The sequence below is a fragment of the Hyposmocoma kahamanoa genome, unplaced genomic scaffold (genome assembly GCF_003589595.1).
Source record: "Hyposmocoma kahamanoa isolate Upper Pololo Valley unplaced genomic scaffold, ASM358959v1 92, whole genome shotgun sequence".
Classification (NCBI taxonomy): Eukaryota; Metazoa; Arthropoda; class Insecta; order Lepidoptera; family Cosmopterigidae; genus Hyposmocoma; species Hyposmocoma kahamanoa.
This window is the reverse complement of record NW_020654748.1, coordinates 10,673,659-10,698,376: the sequence shown is the minus strand read 5'-3', so window position 1 is coordinate 10,698,376 and position 24,718 is coordinate 10,673,659. Positions and strand designations below refer to the sequence as shown.

The window sequence follows — 24,718 nt, the reverse complement described above, 5'->3', positions numbered from 1 at the left end:
CTGTGTATTAGGCTTGTGACAGTTTGCTGCTTGTAATGTTTGTTTCAGAAAAATATTTTTGTTAAGTTTATTTGGTTCTGAGGGAGTCAGGTAGTTGGTATGATCGCGTCAAGTCGTATCCTTACATCTTCAGAAGAAACTACTCGTATATCATCAATAATTGCGAAGATTCAGTAAAGTAAATTTTTTATGGCGGCCATATTGTATTCGCCATTTTGGAAAATTTTTAGTCCCGGTAGAACCTGATACGGTTCCTTGACAATTTTTTTTTTGAAAGCCATACACCCATCTCTGACGCTTTGGCCGGGCAGCTGGTGTCCTACCTGCTGCAGACTACTTTTCTGGTATTCAATATTCTTAGTCAAACACAATCCTTGTACATTTATTTAATATACCTCGATTCGTTCTATTAGAACAATGATGTTGGACGGTGGAAAATGTATGGCGACCATATTGGAAAATGGCGGAATCAAAAAAACCACAAACGCAATATTGTATTATGAGACCTTATACACGGTCAGGTGCCAAATTTCAGCACTATCGGTGTTTTTTTCTGGCTGCCATCTTGAATTGGCCATTTTGAAATAATAAATTTGACAGCCGATTGGCTCCTGTCACCCTCAAGGACATTAGTTTGAATATAATTTACCTATCTCTAATAGTTTCAGAGATATAGTCCCCGAAATTTGTACGGCAGCCATTTTGTTTTGCGAATTTTGAATTTTTTTTACTCCCGGTAGAAACTGCCCAGGATGTGGAGCAATATTTGTTTGGAGACCTTAGGGCTAAAATATATACTTCGCCCGTGCAGCTGGGGTCCTACCTGATGCGGAGCACTTTTCGAAAATTTGGGTACTTTCTGATACTCACCAAATCCAACCAACCATTATTCGCATATATTACTCTTATATACCCGCTCTTCTTCTGGAAGAAAAATGCTGGTCAAAAAACCGAAAATTTACTTGTATGGCGGCCATCTTGGAAAATGGCGGGATCCAAATTTCGCTTGCAGATACATACTATGAACCTCCATACACGATCGGTTGTCAAATTTCAGTCGGATCGGAGCACTTTTATTTTGAGTCCGCCATCTTGAAAATTTTTTTTGCCTGCAGTTGGCTCGTACTATTCTGCACGACATTTGTTTGAGCGCCTCTCATCTACCTCCAATACTCGCCGAGATGTAGACTTCGGAACATAGTGGACTGTTGAAAATGCATGGCGGCCATATTAAAAAATGGTGGAATCTAGATATTTGACCGCAAATTCGTATTATGGGCTCCCAAACAAAAATTTCAGCCGGATCGGAGCACCTTTTTGTCGGGCCGCCATCTTGAATCGGCACTACACAACTAATTTGTTGATTTATAGTTTTATAGTATCAAAAAAACACATTGGAAAAGAATTATAATCTTTTATTATGTAAGCATTATACAACCAAAAATTAAGTAGGTACATTTTTTGGATTTCGAACATAAATTTACATTTTAATAGTAATCAAAAGACAAAATTTAATAAATATTAACAATAGATCGACAACTGAGATTCACATTGTACTTTGGAATTGTTACAAAATAATGTTATATCTAAACCAGACCTTTTTGAAAAGTAAGAAATAAAATGAAATAGAAAATAAAAATTCCCTTTCCTATCTTTTTTAAAAGATATGTTACCTACAGAGTAGGCGCGAGTACGTTGAAAGAATAGTAGAAATACATACATGAATTGTCACATTCCAATAACAAAACAGGAAATAAAACCGACTCTGTACATAAATTATTTTTTAATTTACTGTACAGAAAAAATTTCCTTGAGTTTTACTAATCTAGATGTAAATTTATTCAATTTTGATCATGAATAAAACATCATTATTCATAAATATAAGAATTTAACTCCAAGAGGCGCTTGTAAATCTAATTAACAACAATACTTCACTAATTCTAAAAAAATGTGTACCAGACACATATTGCAAATTATCTTTAATAATTAATTAATTGATATGCATTTGTTATACATTTGATGTTCATTTCATATTTTAAACCATTTCAAATCAAAGTAAATTATTTTCGCTTATTAAAAGCCGTTACAAATTCGTCATTAAAGTAATCATTTTGCATTTATAGTTTATAAAATTCCATTACGTTTTGCCTTCTTAACTTTTCACTTTCCCAATACCGCTAACTCTCTCTTCTCTCATCTTCTACGTAGCGGACCAATTGAACGTTAACGACTTTTCTATTGGAATATATCTACCAATAAAATAAGAGTTAGACAGCCCCACTTTTAAATCGAGTAATGGCTTGGCACCTCTCACCTTTTATAGTCGTATCGAAATTGTACTACCACAGTTATATTTAAATTTTCTTAACGATCTGTGGCATTGGGGTTGGTGTAAGAGAAACCCCTGAAAGGTTGCTGATCCATAGACCGAAGCACCTGAGGTTCAACTGCAGTAAGTCGAGGTTTCTCTCCAGTGAAGACTCGGTCGAAGTATTGTGTGTCCATTGGGTGTCTCTGTAATGTGGTAATGAATATATCTTCTGATTGTTTTTTTATGTATATATGTCATATGAGTATAATAATAAAGAACATTCTGGAAGCTTTAAAGCAAAGTCAGTACGTATTTTTTATTATACTAACCACACGGGGTTTGAAAGGCGCTTCAAGTTCTCGTCTCTCAAGCCTATCCCAATGAATGGGTCGGAAGAAATCTTGATCTCGAATGTCGCCGTACATGCATTCTGCGCCGCCCAGTCGCGTCTGTGCATCTTTGTCCAACAACTGTACAAAAATGCGTTTTTAACAAGTACCAGATTAGACCAGACGTTTCCGTGCATACGTTATGAAAACTTATAGCTACTCTCATCGGAACAATAAAAAACATGAATAGTACGATCGCTTATTGAGTGTAAAATTAGAACACTAACGGCCTCTACAACTAAACTTTTGAAGTAAATGTTGGAAGATATTCGAAGAAGTTTTTGTATTATATACACATATTTCTTACACACATACAATTCTTTCCAACTGCTTTGTGTAAATAGTTACTTGTAAAAGTAGCAATTTGTATATTCAGCTACATACCCTTGTCAAGATGGTCAAAGCTTCCTGCGACAGGAACCGCGGGTAGGACGGCATCTCGTTACAGATAGACCAGAAGAGCTCATCTTCGTCACATCCGCTGAAAGGACTCTGTCCAATCAGCATCTCGTATAATAATACTCCAAAAGACCACCAATCCACTCCTTGGTTGTATTTAAGTCCTTTGATTATCTGGAAATTAAGAAATTAAAAACATAAATTCAAGATAGCCGTGGGGAAAAAATAAAAAAAAGAAGGTTTATTGTACAATTTTCTTTGAACTTACCTCAGGTGCCATATAATCCGGAGTACCACAGAAAGTGTCGGCGGTTTTATCCAAGTATATTTGTAACTTGCACATACCAAAGTCAGCTATCCTCACGTGACCCTCATAGTCTAATAAAATGTTGTCTAACTTAAGATCTCTGTAAATGAATAATAAATATAAAGAGGTAACAATTGTTATCGTACACATAGATATATGTAATATTATTACAAACTATTAAAGGAGGTAACTTACCTATAGATAATTCCTCTTTTGTGCAGGAACTTAAGCCCAGATACAATTTCTGCTGCATAAAGTCGGGCACGCGCTTCAGGGAACCGACCGCTTTGCTGAATGTGGAACATCAAATCTCCGCCATTCAAGTACTCCATCACAAAGAACAGGTGAGACTAAAAACATTTTATATTCAATAATTATATTGCTTTCATGGAGTTGTACAAAATTGGCGCCCAAAATGTGTCTTAGCTATTCAATTATTAGTTTAGATGCTTACATCTGTCTGGAAAGTCGCAAACAAATGGCACAAGTACGGGTGATTAGTGCCAAGGGCGAGGACTTTCCTCTCAATTAAAGTACATTCTACGTCATCATCTTCTAACACCACATCTTTCTTCAAACATTTTACCGCGTAGTAATACTCTGTATCGCGGAGCTCGGCTAGCAGTACCTGTAAAACAAAGTAAACCTAATTAATTACCAGGCATGCCAGTAATCAAACGGACAGTTTTATGTTTATTATGTTGGCAGTTACAGTAGAATTATAGGATTCCTTGTAATGATACCTGTAATTTCTTCTGTAAATTAAAGTAGATAAAATTAGCGGCATTAAGACTACGCACTAGACAAGACTGAGAGTCGTATTCTAGAACTCTACTCAATGCTCAAGTCAGGATTTGAGTATGGTTTAAAGCACTCGAAATCATACTCAAGTCCCTGCCATTAGGGTCGTATTTCCAGTGCTTGAAATCATACTCAGATCGTGACTCGAGCATTGAGTAGAGTTCTAGAATACAACCCTAAGTCGTTGAGACGACAATAAGCTGAGTGGATGACGGATTCCGTAACAGGCACTCTGTAAGCGTATTTTAAATCGTTAAATAATTATTTTATTTAAGTATTTATTCGTATTATTTGTAAAGTTGTACTGTAATGCGGCAAGTTTAGCTGCCCATTTGTTTTCAGTCTTATATTGTAGTCGCAAAGCAATTATGTATCAGTTGTACTGCAATTATATGTGTAGTATTAACTTTATTTAATTATTTTTATTTAATTTAACTAATTAATTTATTTATATTTTAATTAACTTTAGGCTGTATTTATATGTATATATATATATATATATATAAAATACAGCCTAAAGTTTTCATTTTATAAATGACATATGCTTTCTGACAAAATTAGTGTCATTATGAAATTAATACATGGGGCAGGAAATGTTGCCGACACTTTATGAGCCTGAAGTTTTCATTTTATAACTAACATTTATCATGCTTTCTCCGTATTCTTGGCGCAGACTCAAAGGCAAGTGGGCCAAACTGCGAAACCAGGAAGTTTCGGCTGCTCAACCTGGCTCATGTAACTGCTGGGATTATCTTTTAATAATCGTGTGTTTGGTGCTGTAAATCAATTTTGTCACAATACAAGAAAGTTAATTAGGCGCGAGTAATGGTGCCAGATTATTATAGTGTATTTATACAGTGATAAACCGAGTAGTATATAAGGGCCCCGTGCGCAAATAAATATGTAATGCTATATTATCTGCGTGACAAATATTTTTTTTGTTGTATTCATAATTTTTTGTGGGTATGAGAAATCATTTTCTTAATTCAAAATTAACTTAAATGTACGTACATACATCATGCAAACCGTATTTCTAAATTTGGGTATAAATAGTTTCCTACAATTTTTAGAACAATAGTTGTAACAAAATATTAGGATATTTTTATTATGGTACATGGTGGTGGTCTAGTCACAGATTTATTTAATAGTTACGCTTAGTGAGTATACGACACGCCAATACCACTCTGAGCTTTAAATCGCAAAGTTCACCCTGAGACATAAGTTGACAAGTCCCATGCATGTAATTTCCCCAGCACCCTTATACCCTTTAAATTCGTACCGCAATAATGCTCACATCACCGCGGTAGAAAAAGGTAAGGTGGCAGAGTACTTCCCTGGACGAACGCTTTCACTCGGAGCTCTACTGCTACCAATGAGATATTACGCAAATCATAATGAAAACACATTGCCTCAATACCTACTACAAAATGCGTCAAGAAGAATTATTTTCAATATACTACTACGATGGAACAGTTTCGTAATTAGTGCCTATAATTTACACTGCATCAGAGAGTGTGACGTGTACAAAACATATCAAATACATTAGCCCGTCTTCGGACCGATGACACGTGTTCTGTGACGTTGGATGTGTGACCACGGACAGTGAACAGTCTAGGGTGATGTAGGCACTAAGAATAGAGCACAGATGCAATGTAACGAATGCTTAACATGGCAGGTAAATCAAAGGGAATGCGAAGCTGCAGGTGGCATTGTGCCATCTCTTGAGGTTACGGTCATCTGTAGGTACGACGAATTGGGTGATAATTGTTTGTCTCATTGTATTTTCGCATGACAGCTTAACGATCTTCAGTTATTTTATTTCAATAGCGCTCTCAAATGTATTCGTCCTCTTAAAACACCTTTGTTTCATAAGATGCACTCAAAAAGTGGCACTACTCTACGCCCACGCTTCAGTGATCGAGTTCCACTTTTGTATTTCAGTATCCCATACAACACAAAAAGTATTTTAGTTTTACTTAGTCCATAACATTGTCAATCTACCAAGCAGTCTGGAAACCAAAAATCTATAGTCAAACCTAGTTTTAGAGGGGTGTCTTAAGTTCATTGCTCTTTTTATATTTGACATTCTGTTACCCCCTTTGAAGACTAAAATGCGTAATTTGTGGCTGACATATTTATCTGTCGTTTCTGCGAATTGATATATTAATATTGTTTTAAAAGCATTGATTTATGATACACGTAAAGCAAATTTTTCAAAGTAGCAAATCTTCGTGGAATTTTTTGATGAATTTTAAGAACTCTCTCACATATACATTCGTTCTTAATGGAATGTGGAGTTTAGATCGATATTGTGCAATTGTTGCCACGAAACATAAAATACATATTCTCTTCTCAGAACTCTGTAGATGGCCTGTAAAAAGATAGTATCTATTTCAAAATTTTATTATCACTGAAATACGATGATCATTCCGATGACCTATTTTCGTGCCTATTCTAGTGCGAGCTCAGGTAGTTAACTATTTTCAATTCATTTCCTAACACTATGACACACATTTTGCTTGTTAGAAGCACTCGTGAATATTGTTGAAAATTGAGCACATTACGTGATGTTTTGTTAGAAAAATCAGTTCAGATAAAATTAGTTTTAGGGCAAAATTTGAGTTTTTTTGTATTCAATCTCCTGGAATTATCCCTGACTCGCTTTCTGCTAAACCTACATATATAAAATAGTAAGATAGAGGGGGTTTCCTGTTACTTAACTAGGGCCACACATGCAATATCAACCAAACAATGATTATACAGCTATTACTAAATAATGGCATGTGAAATAATCATAGTTCTAATCCAAATCGTCTTTGGCACTCCATTTCGTTTACGTGACTTGGATTAAACCGGTACTTTTTAATGGCCGTGAAAATTAAACGATCGCGATACTTCAAACCCTGATTCTATGATGCGAATCGCATGTCATAACTGCTATTTTTGTTTGCCAAGAACAAGCGAAACAAAAATTGGATAGAATATTATTTTCACGATGGTTGCATAATTTAGAGACGTGGGCAGAGCTGCGAAAAAATGCTCAGTGGCTTTTGTTTTTGTTTCATGTCCTGCGAACGTAACAAGCAAAAATATATATGCATTGCAAAAAATATATATATGCATTTTTTATGTTATTTGGATTGACGTGCTAAATCGTGTTCTCTACATACGTCCCATTGCTGGGCATAAATTTCCTTGAAATAAAGTCAATACCACAGTAATAAAAATTTCATAACAATTAAATCTGAATGCAATTAATTGGCTATAATGTGAACAATACACGCTGTGCGGACTTACCTTAAGATTGCAATATGATTATATAAAAAAGAAAAATAAGCACGAAATGTAATCTTAGGACTAAAAGAATATAATATGTTATTAATTCAGGCCACAGTTGTAAATATATTTCCAAGTTGTAAATACAAAATATGCCTAGACATAACCACTCAAGCATGATACCGTATCTACTTGTCACAATTTGAATATAGACGTGTCTTTCAACAGCCAACATTCGTCGCGCAAGATACCATACCTACGTAGATACGACAAACTGTATTCTTGGCAAAATGTCTTGTTTTTTACGCGTATTTTTATTTTGGGAACCGTCCACTTACTTTACTCGTATATCTTTTATTTTAATTATTGTGATTTTTTTCAAATATTGGACTCTACAGGTCGGATATGTTTTGTGCCATAGACCAGTATGTTTGTAAACATGTTTACCTTTTTTTTAAGGCATAACTATTTCGATTTTTTATTTTCAATGTTTAAGCTTACTGAGTCACTAAGTACTTAGAATACGTCAAAATATCTACTTAATTTATCTACGTAAACACTATAAAGGCACGTAATTCAGACCTAAACATTCCTGAATTTCTTGGGTAATCTACATCACCAATTATAAAAATCAGGCTATTCATATACTACCTACACTTTAACTATAAAGCGAATTATCATTATATACGGCTTTTGGATATGGAATCTGTTGGACGCAATCAACGCAATATCGGTCATCGTGGCGATTATAGGAGATGCCTGTGACCAGCAATGGATGGCTGAAATGATAATGAATAATGGTGATGGAATGTGGTTAATTTATCACAGATTGACAGTTTGTCATAACAGTAAACGTAACATAATTAAATAATACGCGGTACTACGAAGCCATTTTTACAAGTGAGAACGATCTTCTGGCACCGGCTCGCGGGTGAATTTAGGTCGGCAAACTGATTGCAATCGAATTGGGCACTAATATCTGCTGCGCAAGTCAATCGTCAGAGAACAATATATTATTAAGCTGAGAGGAGACCCGTGCACAACAGTAGGACGTATAAATGGTTTGATGATGATGATACAGCATAGGTCTTATTAGCGGCCCCAGCTACCAACACCAGACTTACGCCTATTCTTGCATAGATATGCAAGGTTCCAATCGAATTGGGCACTAATGTCTGCTGCGCAAGTCCATCGTCAGAGAACAATCTATTGTTAAACTGAGAGGAGACCCGTGCCCATCAGTAGGACGTGTAAAAGTTTGTTGATGATGATACAGCATAGATCTTGTTAGCGGCCCCAGAGGTCAGAGAGCAATGTATTGTGTCATACTATCACTTTGCAAATCATATGACATACTCTCTCAGTTTTAGAAGACAAGATTGAAATAATTAACATTTTTATCGCCAAAAGTTCAAAAGTAAAGGTGCGGGCACATTACCGCCACGACATTGTACGAAGTACTACAAATTAGGTTAATTTTTGTGACAACTGGTATACTCTGCAGCTTAGAGGATGGAAACTGCAGGCATTGAACGTTCCCGTTTTCATTAAATAGTGATCACACCGGCTTGACATTTCTCTGTAAAAGTACATTCAAAATCGCTGTATCATTCTTCATTTTCTTCATCTTTATGACTACTAAGGAGAATTCTCGATGGGAGAATTACAAATACTTCATCAAAATGCTTATTTTGCATTTGTAACACGAATAATCTCTATTACGTAATTATTTTACAGATGTGGTAGTAAAACTATAGTAAATTTTATTTGAAACGAATAATTAGCAATAAATTAAATGAAAAAAAAAAACATACTTTCCATTTTTATTTGTTAAGTGTATTGTGTTCTCAGAGCAAGAGGGCTTTGGCCAGCAGGGGAACACAATACACTTGAGAAGAGTCTCTCGACTTCCACAGCTCCTATTTTAACGCAATATTATGTCAGTTCTTTACAAAGGTCTGTGACGGTGTGACCTCCTTTCACCGTCATCTGACCTTTTTGTAACGCCTCTCTCCTCTTGTATCCTATCATTTTTTTATTTTACATGTATTTAAATTTTAAATTTGAATTGTTCCATCTTCCTTCACTTTCTCAGTTTGTTTTCGTACCACGATCACTCCCAGCTCGACCGCCACAACAGTCGGAGCTGTTCCAAATTCCATTTACTAAAATCTTATTTTTGATTCTTTACCAAGTTATAATACAAAACATATAATACAACAGTCGGAGCAAAATAATTATCAAAAATTTGCTGCAACAGTTTTTCGACCAAAAATGAAGCCATAAACCCGGATGTAATGGTGCCGCCATTGCAACACTTTTTTTTTTAATAACGCACACACTCAACATAGCCCCGCACTTGGCAAACCCTGTGTCGCGGGTACCATGGACACACACATAGGCAACCACAAATTACACCCAAACTCACGAGAGAAATAAATGTAGGCCATACAAATATTTCTCCCGGGCCGGGAATCGAACCCGGGGACCTCTGCGTGGCAGTCCGGTATGGTAACCGTTCGGCCACGGAGGCAGTTAACCCTGGCTATTACACGAATATAAAGATTTGTACAGATGCTTTCTGGCGCTTTCTGGCGCTTTTCTTTGGCGCCCGAACTACTTCTCAAGAACGCTTTCATTGGCCGAACTTTAAGAAGAAAACCCCAAGCTAAAATAAGAAGAAAACACAATGAAATATTGTATTTATGAAAACTGTCAGAAGTGCAAAAAGTGTCATCACATAATTCATTTACACTGCAAATCACCTACCCACCTCATGTTACATACAAGAGACGACTGCCGTTACATTCAGCTGGTTACAAATGTAACTGAACCCATAGTTGGTGTACCGGTAGCACTACAAACACAGTCCTATCAAACATAAAACTATCCAGAAACTCCTACAGTACACTTTCTTCATATCTCGATATCTACCCATGGGTAGATTCACAAGTCGTTGAAACTTGGAGTTTAAACCTTCGGTTATTCCAAGCGAAGACGATACTGTTTGGGAAGTATCCCTGCAAGTCACTGTTACTCCTCAACATTACAAACCACATAATTACATAAAAACATCTCATTGTAATATTTATAGTATTTCGTAAAATATTTTCTATAATCTTGTAATTTTATATTTGACATAATTCTTTTCAAATTGTATTCTTATTCAAATTTTTGACATACTGTCAAATTTATTTTCTTCGTTTATTACTACCAAAAGAAAGGATAATACGAAAACGACTTTCATCCTAACATAAATACTCTTTTCTAAATTTCTTCACAATATGGAACAATTAAATAAACCTAAAATACGAAACGTAACTTTTGAAATCAACCAAACTGCTGATGAGCTCCGAAATCTACTTGACCAACAACTCGTAACTTAAACCTTGAAAATCCTATTGCGTTTACACTCTTCAGGAATCAGTAATAGTCTATTTCCATAATCATCATAAACCTTCTCATCTTCACTTTTATCTTTTTTAAACTTCGCTTCGCTTCGATCTTAATCTTTATTCTCATAGAGCGGCAAACGACTCTTAAAATAAGTCTTCGGTCCATTAATTCATTTTTTTCTTCTTCAAGAGCGGCAGACGACTCTTAAAATAAGCCTTCGGTCCATTCATTAATTTCTTTTTTTCTTCTTCAAGAGCGGCAGACGACTCTTTAAATAAGCCCTCTGTCGATTCATTCTTTTTCTTTTCCCACTTTAGGAGCGGCTGACAACTCTTTAAAGAAGCCTCGTCGTCATTTGAAAAAACCCTTCTAGAAGTGGTAGTCTTAGAATATGACTCCACTCTTATCACAATGCAGATGACAGCATGTATGAGGAGGTATACCTGGTTGTTTGTTGAAGTATGTATGTGTGAAGCTGTGTTTTCCTGGTTACCTCTTGGACAGTCTTCCAAAGTTTTCTGAGGTCATGGGGATAATGTAGTGTGAAACTACGGACCCCTATTATTTTCATCTCTCATCATACGTTTTCTAGTAAACACCCTTAAGTTTCCTGATTCCTGAAAGAGTTCCGGCTAATATTTACTAAAATATTAGTGCCTAGTTACTCAAATTTACTACTGTAAGCTATTTCTCACACTTTATCAATATCACCCAAATCTTTTCCTAAATTTATCACATTAATATAATTTAAAACTTTTTTTTTTCGATGCCTCCGTCCCTTACGAGCTCACCATAACCTTCCTTATTTTTTCCTTTACTTAAAAGTACTTAACATGTGACGAAGTCCTCTAAGTCAACTTTACAACACACTTCCTTCCTCTACTTCCACTTACTTTTACACTTACCTAATCCCTTATCTACCACTATTCTTACTTTATTCTTTTTCCATTATCCTTTCTCTTTACATTATACTTCAAAAAATCCTGAATGATTTTACCCCCCCCCCCCCCCCCCCCCCCCCCGGTATTGTGACGGTGTGACCTGCTTTCACCGTCATCTCACCTTTTTGTAACGCCTCTCTCCTCTTGTATCCTATCATTTTTTTATTTTACATGTATTTAAATTTTAAATTTGTATTGTTCCATCTTCCTTCACTTTCTCAATTTGTTTTCGTACCACGATCACTCCCAGCTCGACCGCCACAACAGTCGGAGCTGTTCCAAATTCCATTTACTAAAATCTTATTTTTGATTCTTTACCAAGTTATACTACAAAACATATAATACAACAGTCGGAGCAAAAGAATTATCAAAAATTTGCTGCAACAGTTTTTCGACCAAAAATGAAGCCATAAACCCGGATGTAATGGTGCCGCCATTGAAACCCTGGCTATTACACGAATATAAACATTTGTACAGACGCTTTCTGGCGCTTTCTGGCGCTTTTCAGGTCTATGTCAAACTCATCTTTCTTAGCCTGCTTCGTTGTCTCTGGCCGTTTTCCGACATCCACCAAGTAGCTATGTGATCACGTCGCTATGGATACATGCGACAGACGTGTCCAGCCCAGTCCCATTTCAGCGTGGTAGTCCTTTTCCCAACATAGGCTATACGTGTCTTCAGTCGCTTCAGTCTATCCATCCTCTTTACGCCTAATACACTGTATTCCATCTCTACTTGTCATTAATTCCATTCTTTTCATAATATAATAAATAAATTGATAGAGACAGATCACGATTATCGTGTGTGAAATACGGTAACGATTAAGTCCTTTTTTTAGCCAGGTTTGAACTACTAAAGACTACGTAAAATGTTAAAGAACGGCGATAAGTCGTATTTGAAATGCTTATTTAAATCACGCAATAGAGACGCAAGTCGGATACGATTGCCGTATAATTACAGGATTCATTCTTTATATAAAACCATCATTCTATTTTAGAACTAGGCTCTTTTCTTATATAAAATAGAAGACTAAAATACTGCCTTGAGAGAAACCTGTTTGTGAAATAAATGGTCTGATTAAATACATGCATGCTTACCTTCCCGAAGCTGCCCTTTCCCAACACCTTGACGAAATGGAAGTCCTCTATCGTGTACTTCCGGAAGCGTGGGATAGACCTTGCGGGGGGCGTGAATCGACCGGTTTTCCGGAACAAATCATATGCCGTCGATTGTTCTGTGAAAAAATATCCGATTTTTTTTATTACAGGCTTTTGTATATTAAATATGAACCCTTCATGTTGATTAATAGGGCGTAATATGAGACGTGATTGTAAAAGGTAAATCAAGTATCAACTGTCAGTGATTGACACTGTCGTTATAGTGGCTATGTGCTCTAAAAAGCGTGAATTTAGGCCCTTAGCACATTTGGTTCCAAAATGAAAAAGTGCCACATTAAGTTCCCTTAAATAGAAAATTGTTTTGATTCATCCAATGGAAATACATAAATGAAATTTTCTTGTGCTATAATATGGATGCTTATATTATGAATGCTTCATTTGATCCATCTTTTCCAAAAGAATGCGCCTCCCTCGCAATTAAACTAATGAAATAAAAATGTTGTAAACTATGTTGATATTGTTTATATAACATAAAGTTTGAAATTAACTGCCAAAAATTCAAAACTAAAGGTGCGAGCTATGTTACTTTGCTCTCAAAGTAATAAAAATATGCATAAATTTTGTTGTAACTATCCTGTGCAGACGTTGACCGTTGTCGTATTTATTGCATAATTGGGAACACCCGCCTTGGCATTTCTTTATGAAAATACGTTTAAAATCGTTGTATCATACTTGATTTTCTTTATCTTTATGACTACTTCGACCAAAATCTACCGCGAGAATTCTCGCGCATGCTCCAGAATGAAAGATTTTGGCTCGTATCTAGTTTGTACGTTACACAATTGACTTTATAGTTCATTATGCTATGTACAATATCGCTACAAAAATTCGCTTCCATTCCGTTTCGCCACAATCTAAATAGAGCCTAAGGACAATTACAGATAGTACATCATGCAAAACTTTTATTTTGGATTTGTAACACGAAGTCTCAACTTAGTAATGTTTTTACAGTCAGGGTACTAAAATTATACCAAATATTAGCTGAAACGAATGATTACCAGTAGCCTTAATTAAATGAAAAATAAATCATATCTTTTTCATAATTTTACAAATATATTGATACTAGTATACTAGAACATTATACCTAAGTATATTGATGCATTTTCCTAACTGATTTTTTAAATCTGGGTGCCTACTATGAGTTTACAGTAACAGTTCTATTGATATTACTTCTTATCGTTGTTCAATTTCCCATACAAAATTGTAAATTTTTCGCGTGTAACAATTTACTGGTAATAATCTTTGGTTACGATAATAATCTTGGTAAATATACCTTAATATTTATGAAATTAATTGGAACAACAAAATGTCGTGGCATGTGTCAGAGACGTATTCAAACGTGTCAAAATCTATTTTAACAAAAGTCACTAACTATTTGTCGTTAGTCTAGTCAACGGTATCTATGTACTAATTTTTAGTCAAAAGCGAAAGACACGAAATTATTAATCAGAATGGACAATTATCGCATACATATTGAATATCCTATGGGATGATTATCAAAGAAAATACATACATATTTTGATGATTTTGATCTCTGTGTACTTGTATCATGGACCATGCTGGTATTACCAGACCAATAACTCAAGACGACTGCTAACTTCGACACTACAGAGCGTAGCTCTGAAAAAGGTAAAAACCCCGTCTTATATCTAAATGACTATGACTGGTGAATAGTTTATATTTGTATGCCATAAGGCGGATCACAGTGATTCAAAATTCATTCTTGTAACAACTTTATAACCTGTGTATCACAAAGAAATAAATGATTTGATAAATGATTTGATCTCTTAAACCTAACCTAACCTAATCGTGTTTTTGCGATAAACATCTAACATATTATCCTGAAAGAAATCGGTTTCGTCATAATTCGGTTTTCGGTGTACCTAATTAAAATTCGAACAAACGTTATCTCGGAAAAAAATTCGAGTTTGTGACAGGTTACCGTATCAATAGATGGCATTGTATGTTACAAACTAATTTTAAAATTACCTCTTGCTAATATGCGTAGAGGGCGCTAATCCTAAACAAAATTAAAAAGGATCCATTAAAATCTGTGCAATATCCTTGATAATCTATAGTTGATTTGTTTCTTATCACTAGAAATTAGAGTCGCTTTGGTAAATTGCAGCTAGTCAATTTAAACAAATTAGTTAAAAAAATAGTTATTTGGTACTCGTGGCGACATCTGGTTTACCAATACATACTAAATACGGCGCTTTCTTGTATCGTAATTAGCAGCCCTCTTGAGTTATTGGTCCATGTCCGTATAAAACTAATAGGTGGGTAGTTTTCAGGTAAGTTTTGTGAACTCAATTTTGGTGACAATTTCTCTTTATTTAAATATGTAAAGAATATAATCATGAAGTATTATTTAATATTCGAGTGTGGTAACCTGAAATATTCGAATAATTAAATAATAAAAATTGTCACCAAAATTGAGTACAAAAAACTTACCTGAAAATGATTGAGGTATAATCTTGTTTTTTTTAACCTCTTTCTTCATTGAAGTAAAAATGGGAAAGTTCGCGGATGTTGTGACAAATATCGAAACCAATCAAAATATTGGAGGCACCCTTGATTCTGAAATAGTAATATCGTAAATACGAAATAATAAAAAATCTTTAGATATTCGAGTTCTTAAGTTTTCGCGATTGCTAAACTTGGGGAAAAAATTGCCCCTGGTTGATGACCTGTAAAGCGCCCGAAACATTGGTTTGTTTGAAAAAACAAATATACGCGATTTAGCCGAAAAACAAGAAAAATGTACTCCACGCCGATGTTACAAAATTTCATAATTTTAGCTATTACATAGGATTACATTTTTACTGATCGCTCTTTTTCTGCTAACATATTTCAAGTTCACGTTTATTACGTACAGTATAATATAACAGCAAGGCGTGCGGCATTAATTCTCTTTCAACTCGGGCGGGATCGCGCTAAAAATATTAGCTGAGACCAATATCAAGGCCGTAGGTGATTATTTCGGAGCCACAAGTTTCGGCAGAAATACGCACTGTCACTTCCTTAACAGTCCGATAAAAAATTTGTAAAAATTGGCATAAAGTTAAAATTACAGTAAACTACTCATTACATTCCGTTACAAAAGAATCATTCTAGTAGTAATTGTACTCGAAACAACAAAGAACTTTAGCAAACAAAATATTTAATTTCTAGGAAAAAAGGTTGGTTTCCCCTGTAAAGTGTTTTTCTTTGCTTTCACATTTAAGTGGGTGTAATAATTTATTTACCCGAGTTTAAAATTATTGCTTTACTCAATTTTCTATCGTGTGTTTATAATACAGATATTATAAACAGTGCACGACATTCGTTTTATGACGCTCGGGAATAAGTACGGGAGCATAAAATACCTAAAGACAATGTTTTAAAATACCTATTACAAACTCCCTGTAGCACTAACATTCAGCATATATTTGCAGTTGATCCCATTGTCTTACATTTTATTCACAATTATGACATAATACATAATACGGTAAAAATTCATAGATTACCAATTTATAAAGATCTAAGCCTCACGTCATAACTATTATTTACGCTAACAAATCGCAGACGCTCAGTAGGCCTGTTTAGTTTCATCGTTTCGCGAACTAATATTTCTCTACAACGATATTGCATTAGTAAATTGTGCAGTAAATTATTTTAGTGCGCCATCGGTTGCCTATATAAATAAATCATTGTAATTAATTTATTTGGCATCGAATTGTACGTAATTTCGTGTTTCGGTCACGTGCTTACATTTAATAGTTTTAATAATGACACGTGTTTATATAGTTTTATACACAATGTACAAGTTTAACTTTGAAACTATAAAATATTATAACATTATGTAACAGGCTTTTTATATGAGGTCAATGAACTGTTAGTATTCGAATTTATAGAAATACCTAGTAACTGCAGATGGGGAACAGTTGAAAAACAAAATACATTTATCTAATTGATTGATTGCGAACAAATTAATGAGATAGACACCGAAAAACATTATTTTTTAAACACTTCAACGACAAAAATACAGGACCGCATTTACGTAAGGATAGTTAATCCTACTTATTATTAAAGCTTTCTAGCTTTTGACAAAATTTCCGAAAACCTTCGGAAGATCAACGTCTCCTTTCACTGACAACTGGTTAATGCTTTGCTTTTTAATTTCTTGATATTGATACGTGTTTATTCGTAACAAGTTGAGGTTATGGGTATGAAACATCCCATAGTATATGGTATACGGGCCATGTCCAGAAAGATTCGACCATAATGATCCCTTGTAGGTCCCAAAACACGGACACCATGATTTTTTGCCCCAAATAGAGGTTCTGAATATTTTACCCAACGAGTATACTAATACTATGTTCAGTGATTTTGGCAGATGGGGAACCAGTGTGCCGCCAGTGTCAGGGTTGTCTTTTTGTCTCAGAGGTGTAATGAGCCACCCAAGTTTCATCACCAGTCATAATGGAGCTCAGGAAATCCTCACCTTCCAATTCAAATCGCTCAAGGAACTCGCGAGAAGGACCTTACGACAGCGAGCACCTTGCATTTGGCGGGATTTCTTATTGACATATTTCACAGAAACGGACACTACGAGCCGAGTTTCGGTGCGAACGAGGTTCGCCGGAGCCCATTGTGTTCAGAGAAATTCCCACTACCACTCAGTGTTGCCAACTATTGAAAAAAAATCTCTTTCTGGACGTGCCTCGTATATTAAACGAGTAGGATATATATATATATTTCTGGGTAAACATGTATTGGTCATTTTACACCTACTTTGGACTTATCTTCTTTTTCAGATTGTGTCGCGTCACCGTTTCTAATAAATACCCATAACGTTATAATAAGAGATTACCATAGTACAATAATTAAATGGATACACAGCTATGTAGCTAACATATCTACGTAATAAATTCTCGTTGTTCAAAGTCCGACCTTACACGTACTATACTCGTAAAATCATAATCAATTCAGTTTCGAAATAATTGTGTAGAATAAACTCGTCGGTATCAGGAATGCGGAAAACAACCTCGCGAATTAGAGCGCAACTGCAACAACATAACATTTCGAACTTTCATCTGTTTTCAGCGTCTAACTGTGCTTCCTTTTTGTTTGTGAACTAGAACAAAATATATGAAATTGGAATGGTTTAATATCATTTAGGGAACGCGGAAAAGGCGTCGTGCGAAATAGAACGATAATTCACGAGCTCTCTGCAATTGTACATCGATATTTTTATCCTTTCGAAAGCATGAAGCTTCTAATGTCTGAACGCATAACTTTATTATGATTACGCACTAGAAATAGAAAATATTTAGTGGTTTGTTTATTCCAGAAAAGTAACCACACCTTTTGTTTTAATGTCAAATAATATTTAGGCATTTAAGAAAGTATAAAATATGGTGATAAGACCTAAATCGAAAGTATGATTGAGGCAATAAAGTAAACCTATAAACAACATGGGAGACGTGTGTATGTTAGTGCTGCAAACGAAGCTAATTACATCACAAATGATTCACATAAGGCATTAAAAATTATTCTAACAGAAATTAAAATTGCGGACGAAAAAGAGGGGTGTTAATGTAAAGTAGACAAATAGGGTACTAAACGGCTTTAAAGCGATTCAAAAGTACACTACAAGAAAGGAAAAAGTGTTTAAAGTACAATACAGGAATGACATTATCTCACCAAGTTCTTGTTCTATGATGTCGGCGTGAGCGTTTTGCACAGGAGTGCCAGTCGATGGCCCCGCTGCGTCACCACCTGAATAGAGATTATACCGTAATCTGCTCTTTTCAAAAGTAATCTATAGTAATCTTTTGACTATTCGGTACATTTTTTGCTCGTTCTTGTGTGTTAAATAAAATTTGTTCCAACTTTTCTTACGTATATATTACTATGTTACCTATTTAAAAAGATTTAATTTTTATGATTGACACTTTCGATCACCATCATAAAAATAATGTTTTTTTTTTTTTCATTTTTTCGGTTCGATTTCCACTTGAGGTAGGATTTTTTTTTTTAATCTTTAAATGCAGTTTAACTTACTTTTATAAACAAAATAATGTCAAATCAAGCAAAAATACCATCAACAATATTAAATGTTAAAATAAATATTAAATTTTAAAGTATTTTCGATACGTTTTGCACCGCGGGACATTCTGTATATTTGTGTAACTTATATACTTATCTACTTATAATTATTATATAGTAATAACCTAAGTGACTTCTTATTCAGTTATGTAATTATTGGACCTTTAATACTTTGTCGCAATATCTAAGGAACGCGTGACATAAAAGCATTTGGAACAAAAATAGCCCCTATGATGAGAAAAAAAAAGATATAAGAGTGAAGATAATGTAAAGTAACAGTGGGAGGTTATTTATAATTAGACATGCTTTGGCTTGTTATTATTTTGTCTGTGTATTGTGAATTTGCAGCTCGTACTTTTTCTTCTACTACTTAGAGCTTGAAAAATTACCTGCATTCTATTTAATATCCACAACTCGTATTTTTCCAGAACTGTACCAATCCACAAATTTGTATAGTCCGAATGTTTCTCAAAGCCATAAAGTCCGTCGAACTACAGCAGTAAAATCTATTAAAGACGAAGCATAAAATAAAGGCAAAAATACCCAACTAAGGACAGCAAAAAAAATACATGTGCGATTGAAATGTAGCCAAATAATCTACAATCCTGTAGTGACTGTCACGAACCTGGCAGCGGACCCAGAGGTGATGTCGATGATTGATCCGTCGTAAATAAGAACGCTGCATTTGGAAAAAAAACATGTGACTGACGATGCGTCACTTCCTTATGTATGTCCAAAGTGCTTTTATAGATGTGGATTTTTATATGTATTTTTGCACTATGACACGTTTTTGACGTAAAACACTAAAATGAGACCAAATCTTTGTAGGTGACCTAACGTCGATGCGCTCTCATTATATTTTGTAACTAGCGGTACTAGCTGTCTACAAATGAAAAATATTAAGAGTTTACCGAGGAATTAGTAACCTGTGTCAATATCAACACCTTGGCAGTATGTACCATAATGTTGTAAACGCTTTCATATCAAATTCAGGCTTGCCAATCCTATTCGTAGTACACTATTAGTGCTGGAACACCTTCTACAACTTCTATTATATATATACACACATTCGCTATTCTTACACGTTGATGTCACATATCTCTTTATGTTAATTTCGGCAGCAATTGGTGCTATTAATTCTATACAGGTGAGCGCAGAGCGATTGGCCCATGTCCAACCCCACGTCGCCCGCCCACTACCCGGTTTTCTTGAGAATACATACAAACAATACGCATAATTTCAAATGATTGCAATTTATTATTCAAACCATAGCATTGTTCCAAACTGTCTCTCAAGCTCAGGCTACGAGTGTAATAAATACCCTATAACCAATTATACCCTAGAAATTTTGCTCAATTTCGCTAGGGCTTTGTTTTATTACGTAACTTTTTCAATGCCTGGTCGACAGATTATATGGACTTTCGGATTTCCACATTCTTTTCTTTATTTGTAATCTCGACCTAATAATAATCATTACGAACCAGAACCAATAAAAGATAGCATTATTTCGAGCACGGCAAATGACGTAGTCGTGACGTCTGTTCCTGATCTTTATCTCACATGATAGTTAGAAATGAAATCAATAGCCTGCCCAGAAAAAAATATTCGAGCTTGGCATATACCTACCTTTCTCTTTAGAAGATGTTCTAGATGCCAAAGCTTCCACTAGAAGACGTTGGTTCACTCCGCACAGGTTCGCTGTCAATTTTTCACATTTTCGGTGGCAGTTCACATCGCAGTCTAAAACAAAGCAACGGCGTATCGCACCGTTGAAATTTTTATCACATTCCTGTGAATGAACGTCTGTACGTTTTACATTTTTCGCCTTAAGCCGTGCAAAAGCGTCGTGCATACGTGAAAATTGCTGTACAGATTAGTGGAGTTAGATCAGTAAAAGGGACGAACATTGTTAGTATGATTGTTTGTTGTGTTTCCTATCCCTAACTTGCAGTTGTGAATGGTAGTGGCTTTACCTTTCTTTATGCTTGAGAAATTCAAGGGCGACGTCGGAGCAGAAGAGTCGAATCCGGAGTCGTTGGATCCCGTTGAAGTCCTCCCGTCAGTATTATTTTCACATTCGAAGAATTCTGCAGAGTCTTCACTAGCGTCAGACTCATCCGCGTCATCATCATCCGAAGAGTCTTCTTCTTCAGAAGATGAATCTGAAGAACTTGATGAATGTATCACCTGAGGGGTCCTCTTTAAAAGCGGACGCGGAGTCGCTATGAGTGGGCGTAAAGCAGGCTCGTTCTTAACAGGTCGCCTTGGAGATGGTAATTTCACAATTGAAACTGGCGATGGTTGTTCAATTATATCTTTGCTCTGCGCCTTTTGTGAAACATTTTCAGCCTTTTTATCCTCTCCTTCTGGTTTCTGTTCCTGTACAGGTTCAGTTTTAACGTCATTGTTTGGTATTGGAATGTTTTCTGATTGTACGATTATTGGTATGCTAGGTGCTGTTTCTTTGTTGACTTCTTCTATAGAATATTTACTGTCTTCTACTTTATCTTGATTTACTTCCTTTCTTTCTTCAGATGTTGTTTTATTGTCAGTAAAGATATCTTCTTTTGATATAGATGGTTCTTCTTCAACATTAGTTCGCTGTTTTTTTATAATAGATTTTTTGTTATATCCAGAAAATGGTATATTTGAAGTTATTTTAATTTTATCACTGTTTGTTCGTGGCTGTTTTGACGAAGGTATTTTAACTTTATTTTCTGACTCTGATATCTTTTCATTTGACAAACTTACTGGATCCACAATTTTGCCACATTCCTTACAAACATCCTCTAATATGCACTTTTCTAGTATTGTTCCTTTAGATGAAACAACTTTACTTGTTTTGTCATCATTGACTATTTTCTTTTCACCACTTCCAGCCTTAACATTATTTCTGTCTTCAACCTTGTTATTTTTTACTGCTGTAGGTTTTTCTTTAATCTTGTCACTGGATTTTTTTTCAAGTGAAACGTGCTTAGATATTACTTTCTCAGTTTTTTCTTTACTTTCTTTTTTATCTTGACTATCATGATTTTTAGATTCTGTTTTGTCTTTGATAGCAAGTTTAGTAACGTTCTCTTGTATTTTGGGGTTCATTCCATGATAAACATCTTTAGACTCTGTCTTGTCTTTGATGAAATCTATTGGTTTAGTAATATTCTCTTGAGTTTTAGGTTTAATTTCTTCATGAACTTCATGAACATCTTTTGACTCTATCTTGTTTTGGATTATATTTGTTGGTTTAATATTTTCTTGTATTTTATGTTTAGTTCCGTCGTGAATATCTTTAGATTCTATTTTACTGTTCTCTGCATCTGTTGGCTTAACAACGTTTTCTTGTGTGTTTGGTTCAGTTTCAAGTGCTTTAGATAAATCTTTTATTTTAGATTTAATTTCGGTTTCTTTGTGCGTCTCCTTTATTTGAACAATGTTTTTTCCTGCTGTATTGACATAAGAACTAAGAAGAGGTTGTTTAGGTGAATTATTCTCGAATTCACTTGTTATGTCATTTGTCTTGTTATACATCAGCTTTTCTTGTATTTTGATTGTATCTGAAACAGGAGAAATCAATTCATCTTTTTCTGACTCAAGCTTTTTAAGGTCACTATTTTTTTGTGCAAAATCATTCATTTCTAATTTAGGTATGAGTTCTACTTTAGTAAGAGGGTTGTCTTTTATTTCATCGTTACTTATAGGTTTTCCTCTAGACACTATATTATTCTCGTCTTTGTTGCTAGTGTCTACTTCGTCGGTGCGTCCATATTCGTCTTCTTCAGGAAACCACAAGAAAGCTCGTCTGTTCTTTTGTTTAGAATCTTCTAATAATTGCCGCCTATTACGCAAATAAACAGTTTCTCTTTTACCTATTTTGTCCCAAAAGTTTCCTTCGTCGGGTTCCGAAGAAACGACGTCACTGTCTTGCCTTGTATCTGACAAAGATTCAGATATGTTTTTATTATTTTCTATTTCAGCACCCGCTTCATTCGGCACTGGTGGTTCTTCTACAATTGCAGTAAAAGATATCTCTTTTTTGGGCGTCCTCGGCTTCTCTTCTACGGTTACGTCTTCGACTTTAAATTTTAACGGATTTTTTGACTCTGATACCTCCACCGATGTAGATGTGATAATCGCCTTTATTTTAGGATTTGATTTAGCTTTTTCACTGTCACGTTTTATCGATAGTCTACTTTCTTCGATAGCCGATAGTTCCCTCGGAAATTCTGTAATAGAATCTAACCGACAAATACTACTACCCGAAGAAGATTTCTTTAAACTTCGTCTTTTTGAGAACTGTTTTGGCTCTTTATGATCTTTGAATGATTTCATAGTCTCGTGCAATGAATGGTCAGACTTCGTTGTCTGCAATGGGTTATCCGCACTGCTCGACTTTCTTCTTTTAACCGACGGTTGTCGCTCGAAATTACTTTTGTCCTCATCAGATAAACCAACTTTAGTTAAATCTAAAGTAGCTGTACTAAGATTCTCACCCCTTATTAATGAATCTAATAAGTTTGCTTGCTCAGCCAGCATTTCTATAGAGCACCGCCTATCTGGCGAACGGTTTAGAGTTGGATAGGTAACGGGTAATGAAGACACAGGTAAATCATTTAAATTATCTTGTTTTGATTTGTTTTTATCAACGGCTGATGTGGAGTCTTCGTTTCTGTCTTTAAGTATAAATTTTTCTTTTAGTTTGTCACCTAGGGATTTCTTTTCCCTTTTATCTTTATAAATTAGATCATCTGAAAGTTTATCTCTCCATCGCCAAGGCTCTTCCTCATCTTGGAGTATGTCGTCTTTAGACACTGCATCTGTGTCATTGATATTAGTAACATTTTCTTCTTGAGTTGATTCACCTTGTGGCTTTCGAGGTGATTCCCTTTCCTTCCTCTTTAGAGTATGAAGCCTTACTACCGTTCGACCACGTTTTATTGTACTTCGTTGCAAACCCGGTGAGGAATCAATGCCAGTTTCTGGTTTACCATCCACTCGTGGCATAAACGGTCCGTTATCATTTATAGAAAGCGACGGTTCCATGGATGGAGCGGGAGGGGTTTCGCTCTCAATTTTATTTCTGTATCTATCTTTGGACACGTCAATATCAGCAGTGTTGATATTGATAGGCCGCGGCGTGTAACTAGGAGTCGGGTATGATCTACTTGTAATTGGTATTCTTCGCGGGCTACCTATTCTTACAGGACTGGCTGTGCCCCTTTCGGAAATGGTGCTGAGTAAGGGTGCATAATTTCGACCACTGCTGGTTACCCATCTTCCGGAGAGCGGAGGCCGCGAGTATCCACCTAGAGAAGAGTGAGTACTGTAGTTTCCACCGGGGTTGAGGTACGATGCACTGTATGAAGATCCAAGGGGTGACACTGAACTGGAGTAACTACTATAAGGTGCACTGTATGACGGGGAACCACCATAATATATGTTAGCGATATGCTCTGAGAACAGAGGCATGATTCCGGCGCGACGCGCTTGGCAGCCGAGATCGGGACGGCGCGGCGCGAACTGGCGGTAGCTGCGATGCGCGGACGCACAGCGTACGCGGTTCCCGCCCACCGTCACCCGCACCGCCCGCCTAACCCGCCTTGCCCACCAGGTGATTGATTGATGATAATTTT

General features: G+C 35.7%; 1 protein-coding gene across 4 annotated transcripts; it reads right to left on the bottom strand.

The window, feature by feature from the left end:
• Positions 1-1,478: 1,478 nt before the first annotated feature.
• Positions 1,479-24,607, bottom strand: LOC113236417 (probable serine/threonine-protein kinase DDB_G0278845). Of its 4 annotated transcripts, XM_026472462.1 has the most exons (11): positions 22,955-24,607; positions 21,065-22,642; positions 20,718-20,831; positions 18,687-18,761; positions 12,918-13,054; positions 3,861-4,034; positions 3,602-3,756; positions 3,368-3,506; positions 3,085-3,273; positions 2,641-2,781; positions 1,480-2,514 (listed from the first exon to the last, which is right to left on the bottom strand). In XM_026472462.1, exons 1-11 carry the CDS (start codon positions 24,552-24,554, stop codon positions 2,365-2,367), a joined length of 4,452 nt encoding a protein of 1,483 aa, XP_026328247.1. In that variant the 5' UTR covers positions 24,555-24,607; the 3' UTR covers positions 1,480-2,364. The 4 variants fall into 4 exon arrangements, with proteins under 4 accessions (XP_026328244.1, XP_026328246.1, XP_026328247.1 ...); XM_026472459.1 differs by having other exon boundaries at positions 1,479-2,514; positions 21,065-24,607; XM_026472460.1 differs by lacking the exon at positions 20,718-20,831 and having other exon boundaries at positions 21,065-24,607.
• Positions 24,608-24,718: the final 111 nt, after the last annotated feature.

Excerpts from the sequence above, each read along its gene's own strand:
- LOC113236417 (XM_026472459.1), bottom strand. The coding sequence starts at position 24,554 with ATGCCTCTGTTCTCAGAGCATATCGCTAACATATATTATGGTGGTTCC. Across the intron at positions 3,507-3,601 it reads AAAAGAGGAATTATCTATAG|AGATCTTAAGTTAGACAACA; the intron begins GTAAGTTACCTC and ends ATTCATTTACAG. Across the intron at positions 2,782-3,084 it reads CTTTGACCATCTTGACAAGG|TTGTTGGACAAAGATGCACA; the intron begins GTATGTAGCTGA and ends ATTTTTGTACAG.